Consider the following 27,154-nt stretch of genomic DNA (forward strand, 5'->3'; position numbering starts at 1 on the left):
TTTACTGTTTAATTATGTTGAAACTCTTAAAACTGGCTTGCAAATCTGTTTTATTTACTCATAAAGTCCTTTTATTTACATTTGGATCATTTTGAAATGAGATGAAAGGTAAATGATCATGTAATGCTCTACGGCACACTTCCCAAAACAGGCCAGTGTGATGATTAATAGATGTTTCTCACAAAATCTCATTATAAGTTTATATAGAGACGAGTCAGAGGAATTCATTAGCGTCTGTTTCAGCTTGTGTTTGCTGAAAAGCATATGTGCTGCAGTAGCTTAATGTAATATTCATCAGGCTTCTCCACATTTATCCAAGATCCCACATTCGCCAACATCAACTCAAATATAAATGCTTCAATAATACATCAACTGATCTGCATACAGTCACTGATATAAATAGTACAACTGTCAATTAGAAATGTCAATTAAACTTTAATTAGCTTTAACAATTACTTCATTAAATCAATCAAATGTCATATCAATATTTACAGAGGAAGCAGACATATTAACAATTTAAGACAATGAAATGTTGCAGCAGATAGATAAAGGGGGAGTTTAGCAGATATAAATAATTAAACAGGTATAAATAATTAGACAGATATATAAAAACCACAAAAGTCATTATAATAATACGATATACTGCAGTACTGGAATACATATTTGTATAGTTATAAGTACCAGTGGTAGTATAGTTATTATTAATAATAATATAAATATTTAAGTAATATTAATTCAATTATTTTCTTGTCAGCTTAGTCCCTTTATTAATCCGGGGTCATATTTAAGTAATAAATTAATACACATAAAAATTATGATGATTATTTTAATACATTTTTAGTTAGTTTTATTTAGTCATTTTATGTAAAACTCCTATTTAAATACTCCTATTTTTTCCTATTTGTTGTTGTTGTTGTTGTTGATAAGAGAAATAATTATTAATTTTTATTATTTAATAAACAATTCATAAAATTAAATTTAAAAAAAATAGTAAAACAGAAAATTTATAAACCAGGATTGTTAAGTTGCCAGTGAAAATTTTTTTTTATTATGAATCTATAATAAAAAAATATTTATTGATAGCTAAAACACAACAAAAAAAACATTTAAAACCTTGAATAAAAGTTCTTTAAAATCTCATTTATTTTAAAACTAAAATAGAACACAACAAAGCTAAATAAAAACCAAAAACAAGGAAATCAAAACAAAGAAAACCAAACCAAACCAAAAGAAAATTCAACCAAGCCCAAACCAAACCAAAAGAAAACCAAACCCAAACCAAAACAAAAGAAAATCAAACCCAAACCAAACTAAACCAAACCAAACCAAAAGAAAATCAAACCAAATAAAAAGAAAATCAAACCCAAACCAAACTAAACCAAACCAAAAGAAAATCAAACCAAATAAAAAAGAAAATCAAACCAAAAAAAGAAAAGAAAATCAAAGCAAACCAAACTAAACCAAACCCAAAACAAAAGAAAACCAAAACCAAACCAAAACCAAAAAAAAAAAAAAAACCCAAACCAAATGAAAGCCAAACCAAACCAAACTAAACCAAACCAAAAGAAAACCAAACAAAACTAAAACCAAACCAAACCAAACAAAACCATAGGTAAACTAAACCCAAACCAAACCAAACCCGAACCGAAACCAAAAAAACTAAAGGAAACCAAAAGAAAACCTAACCAAAAGCAGAAAAATTTAACTAAACTAAACTCTTAGTCTCACCCTGTGAGTACAGCAGAATCTGCATTTCCAGCAGGACACAGGTGAACAGCTGCACCAGATTCTCCACCCCCAGTAACCGGAAGGCGTCGGCCAGTGGAAAATCAGCCAATGGCAGCTCTCCGACTCCCGGCCGCTGACACAGGATTGGTTCATAAACTCCATGAAACTTGAGCGAGCGTCCAGACGCCGGCAGCGGCACCTCATACAACACGTTATAGATGTAACTCTCTAGAGGAAGTGGCGGCGGAGGACTACAGCTCACAGCCCGGTGCATTTGAGCCAAAAAACGTTTACAAGCGTGCATGAAGGGCATCGGTGCAATCAAACACATGGCTTTGGACACATAAAGAGTGTCGCGGATCGAGTCGTAGCCTTCACAGGTTCTTCTGCCTCCATGAGCGGATGGAGAGTCAACGTCATCCAGACTGCTGGATAAAGAGTCCATGCTAGAGGAGGAAGAGGAGGAGGAGGATGATGAGGAGGATGAAGTACAGTTCTGTGCAGATGTGTTGTGTTCAGCCTGGTGCATCTGATGGAGCGTCTGCATGGCGGAGCAGATCTGAGGACTCGTCACCTCCTCATAGAAGGTATGGACGAAGCCGTAAGTCCGTGAGCCGTCCTCTCGGGTGATGAGGAACGAGTGGAAGTGCGGAGCCAGACTGTCCCGCTGCGTCCTGAATGACAGGCCTTTAGGCATACAGAGCTGAAAGACAGAGAGAGAGAGAGATTTCAAATTAATATAATACAATTATAAAAATTAAATAAAACATTACCAAAAATACAAAACAAAAATAAAACAACAATTAAACACCATCCGTCTTTCTCAAACCGAAAAAGAACAACACAGCGCTTCTGCAACATTTCCAACTACAAAAGAAATCATTTAAACAACTACTCTAATTTAAACTCTAAAAGATTGTGAATTTATTTAAGATTATAAAAATCTGCTCAGGAGAAAGCAATTATCAGAAAACACACGATTTTATCAACAATTTTTTTTACATACTTAGCCCTATTTGCTTGACCAAACAAAACTGTATCAGATGAGATTTAAAAGACACAGATAAAAAAAAATTTAATCTGACATCAAAAGAAATGAGAGAGAATAAAAAGAGAGAAAATGACTCACTGATTCAGTAATTGCAGTAATTATTACTGATATATTTTATTCATAAAAATATAAAATATTTAAAAATTATACTAAATAACAGAATGTTAAAATCCTAGATTGTAAAAATGCTGGGATATAATCGCAATGGCTTTGAGTTAAAACAATCCAGTATTTTTATAGTATAATCTATAAATCTATGTAAATAGTCAAGTATACTATAGTCAAGCATAGTATAGTATAGTACAATACAGTATAGTCAAGCATAGTATAGTACAGTACAGTATAGTCAAGTATAGTATAGTACAGTATAGTATAGTCAAGTGTAGTATATTTAAGTATATTAGTCAAGTATAGTACAGTCAAGTACATTATATTATAGTATAGTCTCGAATAGTATAGTAAAGTCAAGTATAATACAATCAAATATTGTATGGTATAGTTTAGTATATTATAGTATAAGATAGTACAGTACAGTATTGTCAAGTATAGTACAGTCAAGTACAATTTAGTATAGCCAAGTATAGTGTAGTATAGCACAGTATGATATAGAAATGTCAAGTATAGTATAGTCCAGTATAGTATAAAATAGTACAGTATAGTATTGTCAAGTATAGTATAGTCAAGTATATTACAGTATAGTATTGTCTAGTATAGTATAGTTTAGTATAGTCAAGTATAGTATAGAACAGTTTAGTATAGTCAAGTATAGTATAGAACAGTTTAGTATAGTCAAGTATAGTATAGAACATTATAGTATAGTCAAGTATAGTATAGTCAAGTATAGTATAGTACTGTCAACTATAGTATAGTTAAGTATAGTGTAGTATAGCACAGTATAGTATAGTCAAGTATAGAATAGTAATGTCAACTATAGTAAAGTATAGTCAAGTATAGTATAATCTAGCACAGTAAAGTATTGTCAAGTATCGTATAGTATGGTCAACTATAGTATAGTGTAGTATAGCACAGTATAGTATAGGCAAGTATGGTATAATGCTGTCAACTACAGTATAATATAGTATATTATAGTATATTATAGTATAGTATAGTATAGTATAGTATAGTATAGTATAGTATAGTATAGTATAGTATAGTATAGTACGGTCAACTATAGTGTAGTTCAGTAGTCAAGTATATTATAGTATACTAGTGAAGTATAGTATAGTTTAGTCAATTATAGCATAGCATAGCATAGTATAGTATAGTATAGAGGTTTCTTTACCGTTTTATTAAACAACTAATACGTATTAATTCAGTTGTTTCTGAATTATTATTCATTATTATTATTATTATTATTATTATTACTACTATCTCTTTATAATAATAAAATTTCACTTCATTATTTTAATTATTTATGCAAGTAAAACAGTAATGTGTTAACTTTTCACTTATTGATTGCAAGTGCTATGTAGCCACCACAGCACTTTTTAAAAGGGTTGTACATACTATATGAAGTTTGAATGTGCTGCTGGCGCCACAGAACATCCAAGCACATGATCATAAAATGTAACATTCTGACAGGTCAATTTTAAAACATGCCATTAGCTCCTGAAACCTTCAGACTCATTCAGAAACATGATTCAAGATTTATGACTGGCAGGACGATGCAAAGTGCAAAATACAAAGTGCCATGACCCTGGACAACTTGGACTTAAACTATTTTTATTTATATTACGCATCCCTATTAAATCATATAAATCATACTTTTGTTTACATGGGTTTGCTTTATAATATTTTCTTCCAGGATATCTTTGCACACAATATTTGAACAGAGAGAACAGCCTTTTTTCATTATCTGGAGCAAACATAATAAAATAATAGTAATAATAATAATTATTTTTTTTATTTTTTATTATTAGAATTATTATTATTTTGATTATTATTTTGGTTATTATTATTATCATAATATTGTTGTGTAATATTTTTGTTATTACTATTATTGTTTTTGTCGCTGTAAGAAGCTAATATTTATTCAAAGGCATACAAATTTTTCAGAGAAGCATATCAACTTTTGACTGAACGATTAATAATAAACTAAAACGTTTTGCAAAGCTTGTACATATTATATGAAAAATGGATATGTGTGTGGTATTAAAAAGACAAGAACAGATAAAAATGAGAAATGGCGTGAGAGAGAGAGAACAGAAGGCTAAAAGAGTGAAAAGAAGATCAGCCATGAGTGGAATTGAAAATGAAAGTAATCACTGAGGGAATTTTATCCTGGCCTTGGAGAACCGAGAAGTGAAATGGAGTTCAGTGTTCAGTGATTGAAGTGTCTTTTAAACACTCTCAATGTGTGTGTGTGTGTGTGTGTGTGTATGTAGGCTGGCAGATAAGAGACTGGCCTTGACTCAACATGTACGTCATGCCATTTTATTATTTTGTGTTTTTGCTGTGATGATGTGATGGCATAACGGCGCCAAACAAGTAAGGAAAGGAAAAGGAAAGACTATGCAGGTGAACAAGGTACAAAAAATTAATTAACATCATCATCGTCACTGTCGATTGATTACATAAAGAACTGCAAACTTTGTTTGTATTACATGTTTTAAAATTTAATTTGTATGCAGTTCTAGCACAAATAGCAGAATATTAGATTAAATCTAAATGCAAAAATTAAATGCAAAAATTACAGTTCTTCAAAATCTTTTAATTTGATGTTAGAATCAAAGGTTCTTTTATTTATTTATTTATTTATTTATTTATTTCTCAATTTATTTTTAAATATGGAGCTTGGGAATGCATTTTAATAAAGCCATTATTCAGAAAATACTCTCAATGAAATGCTGTATATAATAAGGCAAATTGAAGTTGTATGAACAAAATCTTATTTGAAAACCGTCATAATTTAGATATGAATTACACTGTGGGATTAATTAATTGCATGTAAGAGCTGCTAAGTGGAGATTTATGGCTCAAAGCAAGAGAGAAAAAAATCATGTTGAGGATAAAAATATGTATTGTAATTGGAATCTACAGAAATAAAAGGATAAAGCACTAATATAAATTAATGAAACTAAATACTTGAAAGTGTATTTTAGATTTGTCTGCCACATTAGACTGAAAATATAAACACAATGAAAAGCCCAAAATCTCAAAATATCAAACTGAAACTCAATTTAAATAATTACTAAATTGTAAAAATAAATAAATAAATAAAAAATAAGTGTTTGCCTTCAGATTATATTCTACAAAGCAAACACACACACAATGAGCCTTTCCATGTGGATGTAAGCGGAGAGCTGAGCTGAATAATTGATGCAAGTGTTTGCCGATGGAAAAAATGACCTTGCAGGCAGAGAGCGACAGGACAGTGGTTTTGGTTTTCCTCTGCCGGCTGTGGGACAGTAACACAAAGCCCTCAGCTGAGCAGTGCAGGCGAACACAGACACATCATGATGACACTCCATGAGTAATGTGAGAAACACTGACACTGTGTGTGTGTGTGTGTGTGTGTGTGTGTGTGTGGCAATATTATTTACTAAATACAGAAATAAAACCAGTTTAGATGTACTGGATGTGAAAGATTTATCGTAAAAGTCTGAGCTAGTTGACAAGTTATAGCATGTTGAGAAAGAAACGCATAAAATTCAGATGGGATAAATCATTAAAAAAAACTAAATAACACAAAACACAAAAGGAAACTATACAAAACTAAAAATTACAATATAAATAAACATTAGTTAAGCAAAAAATAAATATTTAATATACTTTAAATAAGTAAAAGATTACCAAAAATAAAATATTTAAAATACTAAAATAATTAAATAATAAGTAATGTCAAATAAAGTGAAATAAAAGTAAAAGAAAATAAAGTAAAGTAAAAAAATAAGTAAAAGAAAATTAAGTAAAATATAATAAAATAAAAAAGTAAAATAAAATAGTCATAGAATAAAAAAATAAAATAAAAATTACAAATAAAAAATAAAATAAAATAAGGTAAAAGTAAAATAAAGTAAAATAAAGTAAAAAACGTAAAAGTAAAATAAAATAAAGTAATAGTAAAAAAATAAAATAAAAAGTAAACAAGTAAAAGTAAAAGAAAAGTTAAATAAAATAAAGTAAAATAAAATAACGTCAAATAAAGTAAAGTAGAATAAAATAAAGTAGAATTACAAAAAAGAAAAAGAAAAAAGTAAAATAAGAGTAAAATAAAATAAAGTAAAACAATGAATAAAAAATTAAATAAAATAAAGTAAAATAAAATAAAAAGTAAAACAATTTAGAGTAAATCACAGCAAAAAGTTTAAGGCACTGAATTTGCTCACCATGTTAACAGCATCCTGGTCAAATGGGTTGCACTCAATGTTCTCCGGGTAGTGAGCCAACACTTTAGACTTGAAGGTCCTTTTTAGGGGACTCTGATCAAAGTTTTCCCCTGCAGAGAGGAAACAGGACAAAGAGATGGAAATGAATAAAAATCAGAGGGAAAAGTAAAGGCCTGGAAACTTCTCTTAAATTATTCATGTGCTTTAAAATGCAAAAGCAGCAATGCTTTGAGTGCATTTGAATTATTATACAAAGTCGTAAATTAAAAGAGGCTTGTCATGTGTCTCAATTACACACCATTTGATTAAAGTTTCATGGTTTTGCCACTACACTGTGTAAAGGAAGATATTTTGAAGAATGTTGCAAACTGTTGGAGGTCAATGGCTACTGGTTTCCAACATTCTTCAAAATATTGTCTTTTGTTTTAATAAAACTCATAAAGGTTTGTAAACTCTTGATGGTGAATAAATTGGGGAGTAAATTAAAATTTTAGGCTGAACTGTCCCTTTAAGACTACTGTGACATGGACAATGGTCAGGTATAGAGTTAGAGTTAATCTGATGGCGCTGACCGTGTAAAAGTGACCTAGAATTGGACACCTGTCTCTGATTGGATAGTGCTAATCTGAACAGCAATCCTCACATATCACACACACACACATCTGGTTTGTTCACTAGTATCAGCAGAGGTCATTTTGCACCTCACTGACCCAAAAATAAGTAGATCATGACAAAATCATTTATAAGTAATAAATAAATAAATGTAAAAATAACGATCAAATAAAAAGATAAACAGATGTAAATATGAAATTCCTAAAACAAAGAAGGATATATTTTCTATTAATATTATATTCCTATTGCAGATATAATCAATATATTTAAATATCAGACATGGATGTTTTTGCGCACTGCATTATCACTAGTTATAACTAAAAATAAACATATTCTGATTAATTAAAATTCTGTTACACAAGCATACAAGATAACAACATGAAAGAATCGTCACTCTCTCCCACCATGAACACATTGGCTTCATGAGAAACAACTGTTGTTTCACCTTAGTGTGTCTCAAACAGGCCGACACACGCAGTGTTACATGAAAACAAATCACTAGCAGGAAAGGAGATTAGAGACGTGCCATGAACACCATAAGAGTGCAGATCACAGTAGCAGACAGTGTGTCATGCAGGATTTTGATCTGATTAAAGTTACAATGGACAGGTTTAAATCGAAAAGATGTAAAGCATGCAAGAGAGAAAGCAGATAGCATAAAACGTACACAGAACTAGCATAAAAAAGCAAACATCTTTTTCATGCTAGCAGCACTAGTAGTGTTTTCTTTGGTTTCAATTACTAGTGTTGATTCTTGTTAATATTTTGAAGCTAACTGCGCAAGTTGTGTTTATCCTTTCAAGCAAGCTGACATTTTTCAGGGTTGGGTACCAGAACCTGGTGCTGTAACCGGTATGAACCAGACCGAATCAGCATATGATGCTGTATGGTGCCTAATTTCGTTGCTGCGATAAGGACGTAAGAAGCATCAAGGGGTATAACAAAGGCACACGTAAGTACGCACTGTGTCTAACCATCTCTAAACATTTAATCCTAAACAACTTTGAGGGATACAGACACCGTCGGCGATGTTAGGCGTTCTTGTTGCTTTAGGGAACGCACGCACGTAGGCTACGCGAGCGCAGTGCAGCGCATCCGGTGAGCGACTCCCTTTAAATTCATCAACAAACATGATCGTGTTCTTCAAATTTGCTTAAACTAAGCCTTCTATAGTAAGGTTATATTTTACAAGCAAAGATTCTGACACAGCAACATGAAGCAGATGCTTTACAAAAGTTGCATGTAAGTAATGTACAGTTAGCTTGAAAAGATAAACGCAACAACTTGTGCAGTTAGCAAAAAAAGATAACAATGACAACCAACTGATGATACAAATGTTAAATGTACATGTTGATAAGGTAAACATGAGGGAGAGGGGATAATAAAGATTTTAATTAGCAATCTAGTCAGTTCTGTCATGTATAAACTCTGTTAGCGGTGCTGAGGGGTGAACTAGCGGTGATTTGGGCATTAACTAACAGGAAGGGACAGGCGGAGGAGAAATCTACTGAAGCCGCAGGCAAACACGTGAGACAGACACAGACAGACTGATGCAGGAACAGCAGGACAACAGCAGAAAAACAAGACCAGGAGGAGAGAGAGGGAGAACAGGAACTGATTGAAAATAACAAGCAGAGGCAAATGACCCACATTTAACTGTGATGAGTCTGCAAACAGAGAATGAAAAGAGAATAGGAAGAAAACAGGGAAGAAGCAGAAGGAAAGACAACAGACAACACTGACCCCTTTACATTTGGTGTTTTCGTTCATAATGCATTACATTAGTATATTTGTTGAAAGCTATTCAATAAATGTAATTAAAATATTCATATATTCAAATAATGAATGATTGATTTTAATAATTTTATTAACATTCAATACTATTTAAATGTATTTTTTTACACATTTTATTTTCTTAATCCATTAATTGCACAGAACACAAACATTTCCTAAATACTGATATTAAATATGTTTAAATAATTAACAAACATCAACATAAAATTTTATTTCATGAATAATAAATAAATCTAAACTATTATACTGTAATCCTTTAATATACATCTTCGTTTAAAAATAAATTGCAAAATAATATTTACCTTTTTTATTTTAAGATTAATATATGATCTACCTAAATATTCAAATGTTACAATATGAAAATCCTGTAAAACATATTCAACTAAAACATATTGAAATACTCCAATTCAAATAACATCTTGAATTAACAAAAAAAAAAAAAAAAAAAGAAAAACAACAACAAAACTGAGATAAGGTGAGACAATTAAGACTTTAATTATCAATCTAGTCAGTTCTGTCACATGAACTAGCGGTAATTTGGAAATAAAACAAACACCAACCCTCTTTACATTTGGTTTCTTTCACAATACAATATAGCCTAATACTTGTGGCAAGCTATTAATTCAATAAATGTATTTTACAATATAAAAAAACCCAATATGGTCTAATAATCATGAAACTTTAAATATAATCGTTTTATCTATATTTTTACACATTTAAAAAGTATTTCAAAGAACACAAACATTTTCTAAATGCTAAACAATATTCAATATATTTTTAAATATTTAAATGATCGTTAATTACATCACTTCATTAACCATGAAAAGATAACCATAATTTCTAACCATAATAAACATAAAAATTAAATATAATTAAATACTTCATGATAATAAAACAAATATAAAATATTATTCTGTAATCATTTCAAATATGTCTTCATTTAAAAATAAACTACAAACATTATTTACCTTAATACTTTCTTATTTTAATATATATATATATATATATATATATATATATATATATATATATATATATATATATATATATATATATATATATATATATATATATAAAGTAAACATTATTGATTTTTCTTTTTTCTACTTCTAACCAAAAAACATTAAAATAATATTCTTATTCATGAATATTTAATAAATCTAAAATACTAGACTGTAATACTTTATATTATATATCTTTATTTCAAAATGAAGGATTATTTACCTATATAATTTTTGAGATAAAATTGTAATATAATATATGTGAATATTCAAATGTTATAATATGTAAATCCTGTCAAATACATTCAGCTAATACATATTAAAATACTCTAATTCAAATAACCACACAATGAAATTATAATAAATACTAAACAAATTAATTGAATCAGATCTTACAGCTAAGTATGAAAACCTGACACACTATTTTATTTTGTTTTTATGGCGAGTTATTGACATTTAGTTGCATGTTATTGACTCTTTTCCCCACACAAACTTTTTACTGTTTTGTCCATTATATGGTATGTAGTAAGCATGCCTTTAGACACAAAGTACATGTACTGTAGTAGATACATTTTGAAATCCCACCAACACCAGGAACAGGGTCAATCTGTCCTCCCTGACCACCTGAGAGTAGACCATCTAAGCTGAATCTTAATGCCAGATGTAATCAAGGACAAGGAATCTGCAGGATGGTAAATAAAAAGCAGGAACTGAATGCAGGAGGTGAATGATGATGATGGTGTTTACCTGCTGCTGTGGCCTCTGGATCCTTGCCCTGCCGATCAGCCTCTAGCCACTGGTATAAAGCTAAGATGGCAAACACACAAACACACAAAGCGAAAAAAAATGTCAAACCAAACACAGAAATGGAGAAGCAAATAAAAACAACTGATGCGTGGCTGAATTTAAAGCGTGGAAGCGTGTGTTATTGTGCAGCCTGCATGAAGGTGAGGTGAGACATGCCGAAATCTTGAAGACTTCAGGATGAAAAAGACCACAGAGAAAAAAACACTTGCAGATTATCTTAATGGTGGGTGTTAAAAGAACACGGCGAGGTGGTTATGAAATATCGACATGTGCAGCCCACACAGCATAACCAGTTATGCATTCAGAGCCTGCCTGCATGGAAAAAACATCTTCGATTTGGCCTCAAGTATCATCAAGATGTTTCTTGAATACAATAGCATTTGATAAGCACTAGTGAAAACGCCAAACTCCAGTTTGCATAATTAAAAGAAAACCTGGTCCCATTTCACCAATACATCAAAATAAATACATAAACAGCATATAAAAAACTATTTTAAAGTAAATTAAGCCTTTTAATTAAGCAGAAAATTTGTTTTCCAATGCAAAATAAAGTGTAAAATAATAATAGGATACAATATGATATATTATCATCCTATTATGGGGGCTCGTCCAGGATAGGGGGTGCACATAACAATACACAAATGCATAGTAAGAAATAAAGAAACAGTAATGAAATCTTTATGTTAATAATTTATTAAAAATAAGAAAATACTTTATACAACACTTTATTAAAAAAACAAAACATTAAACATTTTTCCATCCCAGAAAGAGAGTTCCTGATAAAATATGAACAGTTTAATCAAAGACTCTAAAATACACAAGACTTGTCACTTTTATAGTTTGAATTGAGAAAAGTGTAGTGGTTGATATGGTGATTGAAGCCCCGCCTACTACAGGAGCCAATCATTGATCGATATAGACTTATGTTTCTTCGAGGGACAAAACTCAAACAATACGTGTGCTTTTACATCAGTTTGGTGATCAACAAACACACTTGAATCTCAGCAAATATTTGCTTCACAGACTTAAGAAATACATCAACATAAAGCTTGGAATCTCTTCTTTTAAATGAACTATCTACACTTGAAAACAAAAGTTTCTGGTTTTATAATATTAATGAAACGAACACAAGGTTCAGTCTGTCCTGTCAAACGCACATCACATGACAGCTACTGCTCAAACGGCCACAAACTTGTAAAGAGTTGCTGCCATTTCTGGAGGAGATTCCCCATCAATACCAAGTTGTGCATTACTTCAGAAGAGCAGCGTGATCTGACAATCATTATCCAGAGGATGTTGATGTGTACCATGGCCATAAATGAGGTTGGTGTCGTGATCTTGTTTCTTTCGAGTGCGCATGCGCATTATCTTGAGCAACCTGAAAAATGCGGATTTTGTTTGATTCGGACATTTCAAAACTAAACCAATGAGACAGCTGTTGTTTAATTTTATTGGTGATTCTAAATATGTAATGTATTCATAAGCTTGGCAAACAGTTTTGAGAATATAATGTTTCCCCATTCAGACAGAATGCCTGAGCATACTGCCCGAGAGGCATTTTAAAGAGTGAAATGACTTCCCCTTAAAGAGACTTTGATTAAATATAATGTCCATTGATTTGTTTTTATTATTGTATTATTATACGTATACTTTTCACTACTATTACTTTTTTTTCATAAATTCTATTTAATGTAATTATTAAAAATGCTTTGTCAACATGTTTGTTATTTTCGTCATGATAATAAAGCTAGTTTCAAATGAAATGAGAGAGATTTTACACAACAAGAACGATAAGCCAGAAAATGGCAGGAAAATTATTTAAATGACATAATTACATGCCAGAAATATGTCATTTATTCATAAAGATTATTTTTGTTATTGTTTTTTATTATTGAGAGAAACAGGAGGCAGACACTGTGATCTGGAGCTTCACCCACACACAGGAAGCTCCTGCTGTGTCTGCAGTGCTTTTCAGGATGACTCAGCCTCTGTGTTATGAACAGACGTCACTGCTGAATGAGCGTCCATCACACACACCTGACATCATCACACCTCTCTAAACTGAGAAATCCAGTATCAAATGTGACGTGAGCTACTTTAACTAAATACTAAATAAGCTTAAATCATTCGAGGTACTACGAAGTGCTTCAAAGTGTGCACTTTTGTTCTATGTGTGAAGTAAATATACCTTAAACATGAAGATCATGCAAAACAGTGTAGCTCCTCACCTTAAAAAAAAAAAAAAAACGACAGCATTTCGTTTCTCTCAGCTCTGCCAGTGAATGTAGTTGAGCTCAAGCGTATAAGCATATATTAATAGTGTCTTGTATCTGATTGGTCAGATGATATGATGAGGACGTCAAAAAATCTGTTAACTCCTTTAGGCTGAAGTGACAAACTGCAAACTTTAAATATTTATATCTTCTTAATTCAAATGTTCTTCCTGTTTTTGGAGAACACCAGCTTATAGATATCCTTAAGACCAGGGTGCGAATTATACATTGAAGACCAGGGGGGTCACTTTTTTTGGTATTAGTTTAGTAATACATGCTACAGTGAGTCAAATTTATGAATGTATTTACATTACATTCTTTAAACTCGTTCTTTAAAAATGTATACATTTTTACTGTTTTGAGGGATATTTAGTCACTATTTTAGAGGTTAATGTCGGTCAAACTATACAAATTATGTGTCTAATTTTTTTTGGCTACATGCAGATATAAACACCTACAATAAACATGTTTTGTGAATATTTAAGATGTCAATCGGTGCTCTAGAACTGCTAGTTTCAGACTGTTGAATCATATTTTTCCTATCATTGATTGGCGTGATTATGCATTCATAATGTTATGAACCGTTATAGAGGGGGACAAATGTACATTTTTTTATGATACATTTTTTATTATTAATATTTAATTTATTTAAAGCTAATTCTTACAATTAAAGGGCTGACCCCCCGATACATCTTGTTTTGATGTCCTTCAGGGATATCAAGCGTTAATTAGGGTGGTCAATCCCGCCCAAACCCCCCTGTAATTCGCAATCTGCTTAAGACTAACATACTGAGACTAGCATCTACAAAACTGGATTTTGATCTCACTGGGACTTCACTTCAGCAGTCACTTTTCCTTTCGCATGTGAACATTTTATCCCGAAAGCCCTTGGAGCAGTGGAGGAGAATATTGGATTTGTGTTATTGGAGCTTCGAAAAAGAAAAAGAAACGGCGTCGCTCTGAGCTCTATTCATCTGAAAAGTGCTGATGGAAGACAGAGAAAGAGCAAGAGACGGCACACAATGTCTCCCGCTGAGCCTTTGTCCATCCTCAACAGCCTTACGTAACTTTGTGTGTGCGTGTGTGTGTGTGTGTGTGCGTGCATGTGTGTTTCAAGTGCTGAGCGGGCACATTGTGAGCATTGAACATTGGGGTCTTTTTCCCTTCTCTCCGGGTTTAAATGGTCAGCATTGCCTCATGAAGCTGTAATCCAAAACAAGTCCTGGCCTGTCCACAGTTTTTTTGTATGAGTGTGTTATCCCATAGAGATAAATAAGAAAGCCTTCACTTGCATGGTGTGGTATTGAATTTTCACCAGTTTTCAGAATTTTTTTTTTTCCAGTTTTAATACAAGTTACTTGCAAAGCAAGCAGCGGTATTGAACCAGAAGCAAGAGTCTTTCATCTTTAAAGATTTATTTGGTGTTTTTTGCCTTTATTGTGATATTACAGTTGACGGACAGGAAGTTGGAGAGGTTCAATCTGAAGATTCCATGTCAGCAAACTGCCCACGAAGCTATTGGCACCAAAGAGTCTTTCATCTTTAAGATATTTAATAAAACTTACTTTATTATTAAGAAAAGAGCCTTGTAGAAGGGAATGTTTAAAAAACTTAAAAAAACTAGCTAAATTGTTCATATACGCATTGAAATACTCTTAAAATGAAGGTTATAGCAATAACACAGTAATAAAACATTTCTGAAGTAAAATTAGAGTAAACAGTTTGTGATTTTTTTTTTTGCTGTAATGATTAGGAGCAGTCTGATGATAAAATCATAATGAACTGTTTGGGTTTCACAACTTCTGTTAAATCTGCTTTTAAAAAGGCACATGTCATTTTCATTAAAATATCCATTAATATAAGAGTATGTTTACTGATTATCTTTAGGAATGGAATAGTAATCCTTTTAAGTTCAATGTATAATAACAAATTTAAAAAATATTTTTATGGTTCTCTTGATTTTTTATTTACTATTTATTTTACCCTAAAATATTCATTGGTGTGAACTAATATTTGCACCGTGATGATAAGTTAAAAAACTGATTAATATAATGGTATTATAAAAGAATAATATAATATTATTCTCTTTATTCTCTATTCACCTGGGGATACTCATCCCGAGGCCCCCAGAGATTATGCAGTGCCACTGAAACGATCCAAAACCTGTGAAAAGATGATCCCAAGGTTTCCACATTCCCAGACCAGGCCGTAGCAGCTGCTGTGGTGGTCATGGAGGAGTAGAGAGCATGTGTCTGACTCCTGAGAGACTCCGGGGATAGACGGGTCTTCGCTGATGTCCAGCGTTCTCCAGCCTCCGGTGCCTACACTTCACCTCTCCACAAGACGTTTGTGCAAAATTTCTTTGTGTAGATTGTATTGTTTTACACGCACATGCATTTTAAAAAATAATAATAATATTTGTACAATTGTAAACATGAAGATCGCTAAAACTAAACTGTAAAAACGTTTTGAAAGCAAAATACACCTAAGATAGAGGACTTTAATGCTTTTATTTTTAATAATTCCAAGTTTAATTGTTAGAATGTTCTAAATGGATAGGGCATAGGGGGGATAACTGAGTATAGAACACAGCCAGGAACTATGTAATTAAGATAGGAAATTAAAAATGAAAGAAATGTGGATGATGTCTCGAGATGATTGACAGGGGACGTAAATAAGCAACATTATGATCTGTTAAGGAAGAAGTAGTATGTCCCAAAGCTTGCATACTCTTCTGTTACACACTCAAGTATTTCCTTTACAAAAAAGTACATAATTTTAGGGCAGAGTAAAAGTATGTGAAGTGGGACACAGTGCAGGTCTTTCAGTCTCAGGTGTGTTTGGTTAAGGAGACATGAAAAATGTGCAGAGCTGGTGGTCCTTCAGGAACGTGGTTGAGAAAGACTGGTTTAAGGGTCAGCAGAAATAATATTAACTTTTTTTTAAATTACAATGAAATAAAATATACCCTTATATTCAACCACACGGACACAAATCTGAGCTACATCATGTTTATCTGAACTCAAAACAGTCACGTGTTGCTCGATAAGTCTTATCTGAGGACACAGGTCACCGATGAGTTGGAACTTAGTCAACGAACAAAGTCAACATGACCAGTTCACGGTCTCAGTCAATCTTACAAACACAACCCCTCAACAAATGACCTGTCTGAGACCATAGATCAGCCAGAGATTACAAAACTTAAAAACAACCAGTACACGGAGTACAAACAGACATCACATATTTAGATTGGCTTCCATCCTCATTCTGACAGCCATTAAGGTGAAACATTTATATAATAAAAATGCATTACTTTCAACACTGCATGCTGTCCATTTAGCTCTGCACAGAATGGAAACACACATTTAAAAGATGAAGGCTTCACCTCCGTTGTAATCTATTAGACGAGGGTAACACAGAGCCATAAAGACATTATGTAACTGGATTTTATGCATGTGACATAACTTGGCGAGTTATGAGAAATATTGCCCATTCAGCAGCCGTCAGCTTATGTGCCAAACACATTAAGCAGCTCTCATCTACAGCAACGACACTTTATGACAGATATTCCCTCAAAGCGGACACACTTTCTCCTCTAGATGGCTTTCAGAGTGCTCGACTGAAATAACCATTCCATGTAAACACTATATAGACAAGTTTAGCTCTTCGATAACACTTTATGCCTCAGAATGTCTTTAATGACAATGATGCCCAATAAAATCTTAATCCTACACAAACCTACAGTACAAAGAGTGGGAATGCCTGTTGAGCATATTTTGGGATGAACAGACAGCAGGCCATTAGATAACAGTGTCTGATTCACTCAACATTTCATTTTGTGTCAGAAGCACAGCCAAAAATCACTAATCCCTGATTTTTCCTGCTCTTCTAGAAAGGATTTCTGCTTTGAACATGGATGTGGGGATTTTCTTGTATTCGGACGCATCATCATTATCATCATCATCTGTTATGTTGAGTGATGATGGCTTATGGTTTTGGGGTTCATTTGGGTTACTTTTATTTCACAAGTGGTAAATAATTTTATAATGGACCTTACTTTTTGCATGTCATGATGGAACAGAAAGTACCCCTTTAAAAGAGATAGTTCACCCCAAAAAAATGCTCGTTTTGACTCATGCACAAGTGGTTCTAAACTTTACCTTTTGTAAAGATGCTTTGGAACATTGAATTCTTTTCTCTGTCAAAAACAAAACAATATACATAATACTGTGGAATCGATGGCTGTTTTTTTTTCAACATTCTTCAGTAAATTTGCCATCGTGTAAAAAAGAAGCAGGTTTGGAACAAGTAGATGATGGCGGCAGAATTTTTATTTTTGGGTAAACTATTACTTGAAAACTATTAAAGCAAACTGAAAAGCAGACTCAATGACATCTGCCGTTTGTTTATAATACTTATTTAAAAATAGGCTGAAACAACACAATTCTTGAGATTATTTGGGTGACAACTTAATAACTTTATGTTCAATCCACTGGAACCTAGCCCTATAACCTAACCCTAACCCTAACTAAACAGAAAAAACTATTTAAAATGTTGGAGTGAAGTCGAAGGGGGAAAAAAAAACTATTTAAATCAAACCAAAACACCCCTTTTAAAGCCAGATAAAAACAAACCAAACTAAAACACCACAAAATAAAGAGTGCTTTGTTTAGTTTTGTTTAAATAATTACAACAAATTAGAAAACAACCAAAAAAAACACAAAAAGAAAACAAAACACAAAGGAAAACATAACAAACAAATTAAAACAAAAGTACGCTCTTTAAATTGTTTCAACAAATTAAAAAAAAAATGGAAAAATAAAACAAATGAATCTAAACAAAAATCGCTCTTTAAATTGTTTCAACAAATAAAAAAAACAGGAAAAAAATGAAACAAACTAAATGAAAAAAACAGGAAAAAAATAAAACAAATTAATCTAAACAAAAGTGTGCTCTTTAAATTGTTTCAACAAATAAAAAACAGGAAAAAAAATAAAACAAAGAGCGTACTTTTAGATTTTTAATTTTCAACAAATCTGAAAACAAACAAAAAAATAACACAAAAAAAAAAAAACACAGAAAATAAATAAAACCAATAACAAATCCAAACAAAAACTCTTAAAGGGGTAAGAGGGTAGTGCAACAAACCTGTAAGAAAAGGGTCATAACAAACCCAAAAACATTAGTGAGTAAACAGTTGAAAACAAACTAGCAATTGCACATGCAGTGAAGATGGGAAGTCCACTGTCTGAGATACTTCCATGCAGTGAACTTGTGCAGATTACAGCTGTACTCTGCTGCATCTCTGAGTAGATTACACTAACAAGCTTACAGATGCCCTCCAACCATCTCTGATCTTCACACACACACGAAAACCCCTGGGAAGAAAGCAAAAACTCCACTCTCATCTCATTTAACTTCGCTTCAGATGCTCTTAAAACCTCCAATAAACCATAAAAAGTGAAAGTTAGAAATATAAAGATGATAAACCCTAAAGTTAAAATACCCTAAGGTGGAAAAAGAATAGAAAGGGAGGAAGAATTGTTCAGCTTTACAACATTGGCGTTTGACCCGCTTTCCTCCAATTCAGGCTTATTGAAGGGAAAAGTCAATGGAATCTGGCGAGGTGTTGCGACATTAGCATAGGCTTTGTCCTCGTGTCCAGGCCAGTGCTCACAGACAGATGGCCCAGAATCCACTGCTCTTTATGGCCTTCAGTCACAATATGAGCTGGCCAGCGTCATTAAGAAACAATGAGCGGAGACACGTCATGCGGACACGGTGTAACAATGCACTACTTGATGGCCAGTGTTCGTCTAGCTTGAAGCATTAGTATGAGAGTCCAGTCATCACCAGATTCAACAGGTATAGTCTATGTTTGAGCTCTTATTGGGACCATGTTCATGTAGTAAAGAATAAATACGCAATGCACATGAATCCATAGAGGAACATCCTTCAATATTTAAGATTTAATGGGTTGATATTGATCATATTTTTTGTTTGTTTTGGTGTCTGTGACTGTATAAAATACTTCACAGTTTTATTTGGTAATTTTTGTATTATTCTTAGGTAGAATTAAATCCAACTTTAAATCCAACTTAAACCCAATTAAATAAAACAATAAAACGTGTTAAAAGGCTTTTGACGAAGAAAAAAAACAAAATGCTGATGGATCTCAGAATATTTTAAATGATCATTTTCATGTCTTACTCATCTATAATAAAAACTAAAAAACAAAACATAATAAAATGTACTATAAACTGCCACAATATAGAAGTTTTCCAAACTAAATTTACATGAAAATGCCTAAAAAGATCAAATAATACATCAAACTTTCAAAACAACTAACCAAATGATAAATCAAATGCTTAAACTATCAAATAATAAATCAAAATGCATTCTCAAATGGGAAATCAAATGTATTTGATATTTAATCAACTCAGCATAAACGTGTAACGATTACCATAATGTGCATTTAGTTTTTGTTTAGATTTCAATTTAAATATATAGAAAAGGCATATCGCATTGTCGATTTCAGCATTAAATCATTTTCTGTTTATCAGATTGGTCGGAATATTCATATTGCTGCATTTGTTGTATTATATATATGCATTTCTTTTTTTATTTTTGCCCATAAATCATGTAATATTTTATTATCATTCATTTATAAAATAAAAAAAAAATTAAAAAGCGGTCAAAACATAAAAACAAACAATTGCACAACATATTGAAATCATATCAGCTGATATTTCGAGACGTAATGTATAGATATTGGTCATATATATACAGTCTATGTTTTGTGTCATTAGGAAGCCAAAACTGAGACAATTCTCATGTACTGAAGATCAAGTATATAATGCACATTAAACTATAGAGAAACATAATTTAATATTTGAGATGTAATGTGTCGAGATTGATCATATATATATATTTTTATTTTTTATTTTTTGTTTGGATGTCTATTGCTTTTTTTTAATTGGTTTTAGGTAGTATTAGACCTAACTAAATAAAACAATAAAACGTGTTAGAAGTATTTTGACAGTGAAAAAAAATCAATGCTGATAGATCTCCTAAAATTATAAACTATTTTTTTATTTTTATTTTTTTTATGGAACAGCTTATTCATCAATATTGGAAACTAAGAAAACAAAACATATTAAATGTAATCAAAACAGCATAACATGGTTTTATTTCAATGAAAATATATAGAAGGCATATAACATTTAATGTAATTATTGATTAAAGAAATTAATAATTTTCTGTTCATTAAACTGGCTGTACTATTCATGTTGCTGCATTTGTAGTATATTTGACTTTCGTACATATAAACCAAGTATTATCATCAGTTTTTTAATCGAGTTATTTACCTAGTCATAGCAATTGAATGCAAAAATAATGTCAACACTTGTATGAAATGTACAAACATTTCAAAATATTGCAGTTATTAGTCAATATTTGAGCCGAAATATATCGATATTGGTCATTGCTGGCTATATATATATTTGAACATTTCAACACAAATCATGCAGTGTTTTATAATCCCCCATTATTTTGACTATAAATGGGTGAAAAGTTGCATAACATAACATTATGCATAACATAATAATAAAACCAAGCAAATCAATTGCTATATACATTCAAGCATTTTAATTATCTAGAAAACTATTAACTATAAAAATGCCAGAAATGTTATACTATGCGCAGCTCTGAGTTATTGTATTTGGTGTTAGTATAATAACTCGCATCACTGCAATGAACCACTAACAGAAGACAGATTTCTGGCCGGGTTAAAGTGCACCCCTCAGCATCTTGTTCACCCAAGTGCTTGTTACAAGCTGTTTAGGGACTCCTATAAAAGCTAAACAGAGATGATGCAGTGTTTTAAAAAGCAGCAGCCCACATCAACGAGAGCCTAAAAGAGATCAGATACAGTCGATTCGCTATTAATGACCACTGAAGGTGTTAAATCCTCAGTAAATTCAGGAGACGAATCTCCTTTTTAGACTGAGGTGTGAATGATGGAGACCGACTGGAAGATCAAAGATTGCATTATCTTTCCCTGCCAAAACAGGAAAACACGTTTTATTGATGCATGCCATGAGATAAAGGTTTGCATGCGGGTGCAAGATGTTTATGGGGAACTGAAACCACAAACCACCGGAGCATAACAATGTGTGCATGTGCAAAGCTGAGATTCAAATTTCGCCTTTCATGTGTTTATTCTCTGTTACTATTATTGTTCAATCATGACATGGCCAATACTAAGTGCGTGCAAAGCAACTATTTCTTATTTAACACAACAAGCTTATTAACTGTTTCGTTTTCCATTTGTATTTGATATCCTTAGGCCTGGAAAATAAGCAACATTTTAAAGAAATTATATGAACAATTAGTCATGACAGAATATGTTTTTAGTTCATTGTAACTTATTAAACTAAGTTAACCATGTCTAAACTTAGTTTTATAAGCTACATTTAGGTCAGTTTAACACAATATAAGTTTAATAGACTCATAAGGTTAATTTGATTAGCTTGAAAATTTAAGGCAACTAGGATTTATTTACAGTGTACCAGCATTTGCTTTTATTAATAGACTGATGATAAATAAGAGTCATATTTTAAAAGTTAGAGCCACAGTTAAGAGAAATACACTTGCAATGGGAAGATATTTATCTGAAATCCAATGTTATAAAATGTAATGTGAAATATTGTTAGAAATTCATAGTTTGTTTGTTTGTTTATTACATAATAATAACAACAACATCTTTATGCTTTAATAAGAGATGATCAAATGTTACATTTTAAACATTAAATATGATTTTTAACTTGGCATAATATCCTTTTCTAGTAGACTTTGATTTTTCTAACCAAATATGTTTTATGATTTAATTTTTGTTGATTTATTTGCTTTTAACAATTATTATCTGATATTGTTTAATTGTAAATATTTACTTTCAACATTTATCTGGAGAGTTAATTGCGATTGTCTGCATTCAGTTGGTTGTAATTTTTTTGTACATTTCGATTTTATTACTCTTCTTTCCATTTTTCTCTTTCCCTTATTTTTATTAGCTTACTTTTTAATTGTAATAGGATTCGTTTGTATTTTTTCTTGCAATAAAACAGTTGTATAAATTTGTATTATAATAAGGGAGAATTTACTTTTTTGATCTGATTACATGTTGTTTGTTTACTACACTGTGTGTGTGTGGGGGGGGGGGGGGGGGGGGCACAATAGGGCTGTGCGCTTTAGGAAAAATATCTATTTGCGATTTTATTTTTTTTGACAGATATTGTGATTTGATTTACAATTTAACTTTTTAATCAAGCTTCAACTTAATCTGCAGCAGACACCATAGTCCCACTTGTCAGAGCCTTCCTGTTTGTTTCCTTTATTTTTTTATTGTGGTCGTGGTTCGGTTGCGCAATTCTGAATGGCCAGAACGAAAGTGTGCTCACTCAATTAGTAAGACTGACACACGCAGCTGGCAGTCACACATTTGCTCTGGGTGTGGGAAACTAAATAATACATATATTTCATATTGCAGCCTCTTGCGATAAACTAATCGCAATGTTTCAAACTGGGATATTGTGATTCAATTAATCTCACAGCTCTAGTCCACAAAATCGATTTGTGTTGAGACAACATTAAGAAATTAATTGATTAACTTTTTACAAATTTAAGTGGATTGAACATAAAACAATTAGAATAATTGTTTTGTTTCAGCTCAATTTAAAAGTAGTTTGAAAAAACAAAACAAATGTCACTTTTTTTTTGAGTGTATATACAAAAATCCTACATTATCTAAACCAAAAGCTGATTCAAATACGAACAAACACTAAAGTTTGGTTAAACATTATTATATAGTTGTATTTTTTTAAAACCATTTTAAGGTCAATATTATTAGCCCTTTTAGGCTATATTTTTCCCCGATAGTCTACAGAATAAATTCTTGTTTTACAATTACTTGCCTATAATTATCCTATCCTGCCTAGTTAACCACATTAACCTAGTTAAGCCTTTAAATGTCACTTTAAGCTGTATAGAAGTGTCTTAAAAAATATCATGTAAAATATGATTTAATGTCATCAACGCAAAGATATAATAAATCAGTTTTTAGAAATGAGTTATTCAAACTAATATGTTTAGAAATGTGTTGAAAAAAAATCTCTCCATCAAACAGAAACTGTAAGAAAAAAATAAACGGGGCTAGTAACTTAGGGAGGCTAATAATTCTGACTTCAACTGTGTATATTTTTTTTTAAATAGACCAAACATTTGGGTTTGTCCATCCTTGACCTAAATAAGGGCTGAAACACTTTATATACACACACATGCACTCCATCTTAATGGCTATACAGATGTAATACAGTGAAATATAAATGTATAATTGCCTTCTTGTTTTTAATCAAGTCTGAGATCGAAAATATACTCAACCTTACAACAACAGTAATCCCAGCCGAGGCCGAACACCTCATTTACAAGCCTCTGCCATCAAGGAAAGAGGCACAACAACTCAAAATGACACCCATCGATGTGCTTGCATAATGAATGATCACTACAATTAACCTCGACACAGTCCAAACATTGAAATACTCAGACAGAACAGTGAAAAGGCGACCAGCGGTGATGATTATGCTGAAAAGCGAGCGGTCGTATGAGAGCAGGGCCCTCTGGGATTGGACAACTGCGCACTCAGTCATGCAGAAACACGCTGAAGTATCCAGCAGGAAAAAAAACGTGCACTCTGAACAATGGAGCGGAGGAAACAGGGCCAAAAATATATCAGGAAAAGCATCTCTTGCTCTTTCCATCTTCAAGCGGTTTGAATTACAAACCAATGTTAGAAAGTAGGCCATCAGAGAATACAGGTGTATCAGGGTGGAGTGAGGGGGGGCTTTCAAAAACACTTCGTATTGATCAGACAAGAGAGTGGGACAATCTGTGACAAAGGTCAGGGATATCTTGGATAAAGCATCTCTGTGCCAGTTCACGTGGCTTATCTGAGTGATCTGGGAAGCTGATAAAACCCCAGGCCCCACGACACTGGACACACACAGAGGTGAATTAATCAAGCTCAAACTGTTTAATCAAGATCTGTTCTATCAGGTCGAGGGAAGCAGACCAGTCTCCCAGTGGATCCGCTAAAGGGGAAATGGGCGTTCTGTCTGTGGAAACACTGATTTCAGGGTTGTTAGTTTTAAATTAAAACTAGATTATTACTATTTAATTGTGTTCATTAAAAGGATAGTTTGACCAAAACTAAAAATCTGTCTTCATTTACTAACCCTTCACAGATTTTTTTTCTGTTGAATATAAATTATACTTTGAAGAATGCTAAAAACCAGTAACTTCTGTAGTATTTGTTTTTATTCCTATAGAAATCAATGCTTATCAGTTTTCCTCAAAATATTATTTTATGTTATATTTATATATACAGAACCCTCAGAAAGGTTTGGAACCAATTGAGAGTGAGTCAATAGTAAGTACATTTTTAATTTTTGGGTGAAAAAACATGAACCGAACTGTCCCTTTAACTGAAGTAAAACTAATTGTCAATCAAATTAAGAAATTGCAAAAATTTATTTAAAACTTATGAAACTAAAGCAAACGTATATAAAGAAAAAGCAGAAAAAAGCCAAAGGCCTAAATAAAAATGTAAAAATATAACAATTCATTATTAATTAATAATAAGGGAATAAAAAAAATATATCAAGTTCCTCGTTCAATGTTTTTATTTATTGGTATAGTGGTTGCTATTGATTTTTTGATTGTCCTCTTTTTATATTCATAGGATATGCTATAATCACGTGATTATGTAAAAAAAAAATAAACAACAATAAAAAAATCATATTAATTTTGAATTGAATTTAAGTTATTGCAAATTTCTTACTGATAAGTGCGATAAACCTAATGGATGGTTGCATCAAATAGGCCTGTCACAACAATCAATAACACATAGACAAGAGCTTAATCATTTTTAGTGATGCAATATACATTGCCCATACATAAAAAAAAAAACAGTTCTAGCAACATTTTAGCTGATTGCACAACATTTCTTTCTCTATTGGTGGTGTCAGTATGGCAAAAAAAACACTATAGGATTAACTATAAATTACTTTTAAAATGGACTTGTATTGTTAACATTTATTATTATTTATTTAGCATATACATTTTCACATTCTGATTCCTATGCCTATTATTAAACTGTTATAATTACTATAATTAAATGAAATATCCTTAAGAATAAAATATGATGTGTTCTGTGGAAGAGTGCTTGCATTATGATTATATTGTCATTCTGCCATTATAGAATGAGTGGCATAAAATGACAATATTGTTTATCGTAATATATTTTGGTGCAATATATCATACAACAAGAAAATAGATATTGTGACAAGCCTTGTGTCAAAGGGTAAAAATAACAAATAATACATATTTTGGAGCTGCATTGTGATCCATTAATGGAGTCTCAATCTGACATACTTTATCATCAAAAACAATCATTTCATAAATCATGGTAAAAATGGACAACAGTCATTATTTCTAACACAGTCACATTTACCACCGAGGGAAAAATACTGCTGTACACTTTTGTGCATTTACTTTATTTTGCATCTGCTGGAGGATAAACTTTAACTAATATTTCCCAGGACAACTGCACAGGCTTATTGACCTTTAAAACCCAAACTTCTAAAAACCTCTGTTGAAAGCAAAAATAGAAGCTCTAAGCAGGTTCATCAGTCTGTAATGATCCCGCATGACCTGCTCTCTCTCTCTCTCTCTCTCTCTCTCTCTCTCTCTCTCTCTCTCTCTCTCTCTCTCTCTCTCTCTCTCTCGGTTAAAAGCAACACATCTAATCCACGAGAGCATCAGGCACATGCAGCTTAGCTCTTCACACAGTTCACCAGCCTGTTAAACTGTGCCAGGCCTTAAACATGTACAGCGATCACCCCCACATCTGTTAAAACAAGGCCAAAGACTGGAGAAAAACAAGGTTAGAGAGTAGACAGGCCGGCTACTGGGATTACAAGTAGTAGTTGCTTTTAGAAGCAGTGTTTGTTTTGACAATTCCACTTATGCTCTTGGCAATGCTTTCAAATCAAGTTACAAGAAATGTGCATAATGCATGCGGTGCCAAAAACACCACAGCTACATAATATTAGACACATGCCGCTCAAAAACAAGCCACCCAAGACTAGTCTTTTGATTGCAATCACAGCATGAGTGACTCAAATCAAAAGCAGTGAGCTGGCTCAATGGAAAGCACTTTGAACTGCTATGCTGTGTGATATCTTTAAAAACCTGCACGTTTAGTATCATTTCAGATGCATATGTGCGATAAAGACAATACGATTATGTCATAAGCTATATAAAGTTGTGAAATTATTCAAGCAGGTGTTGCATAAATAATTTGAAATAAATAATAATAACAAATCAGATTTTATTTATCTAAATCTATTATCTATTATCTATATCTATTAAAATCAATATTTTGTGTCTCTTACAAACTATTTGTTGTAACACAAAGCACACAGATGATGATCATAACAAACACTG

The 27,154-nt window shown here is 32.1% G+C and overlaps 1 protein-coding gene across 8 annotated transcripts in view; it reads right to left on the reverse strand.

The window, feature by feature from the left end:
- Positions 1-27,154, reverse strand: part of dennd5b (DENN/MADD domain containing 5B) — a 57,462-nt gene that overhangs the window by 28,934 nt on the left and 1,374 nt on the right. For 4 of the 8 annotated variants that reach the window (XM_005164711.5, XM_068219520.1, XM_068219519.1 and 1 more), the window contains 3 exon segments: positions 11,262-11,321; positions 7,108-7,217; positions 1,729-2,431 (listed from right to left, as the gene is read on the reverse strand). In XM_005164711.5, coding sequence (XP_005164768.1) covers positions 1,729-2,431; positions 7,108-7,217; positions 11,262-11,321 — 873 coding nt within the window. 8 annotated transcript variants of the gene reach the window in all.

The sequence above is a fragment of the Danio rerio genome, chromosome 4, assembly GCF_049306965.1.
Source record: "Danio rerio strain Tuebingen ecotype United States chromosome 4, GRCz12tu, whole genome shotgun sequence".
NCBI lineage: Eukaryota > Metazoa > Chordata > Actinopteri > Cypriniformes > Danionidae > Danio > Danio rerio.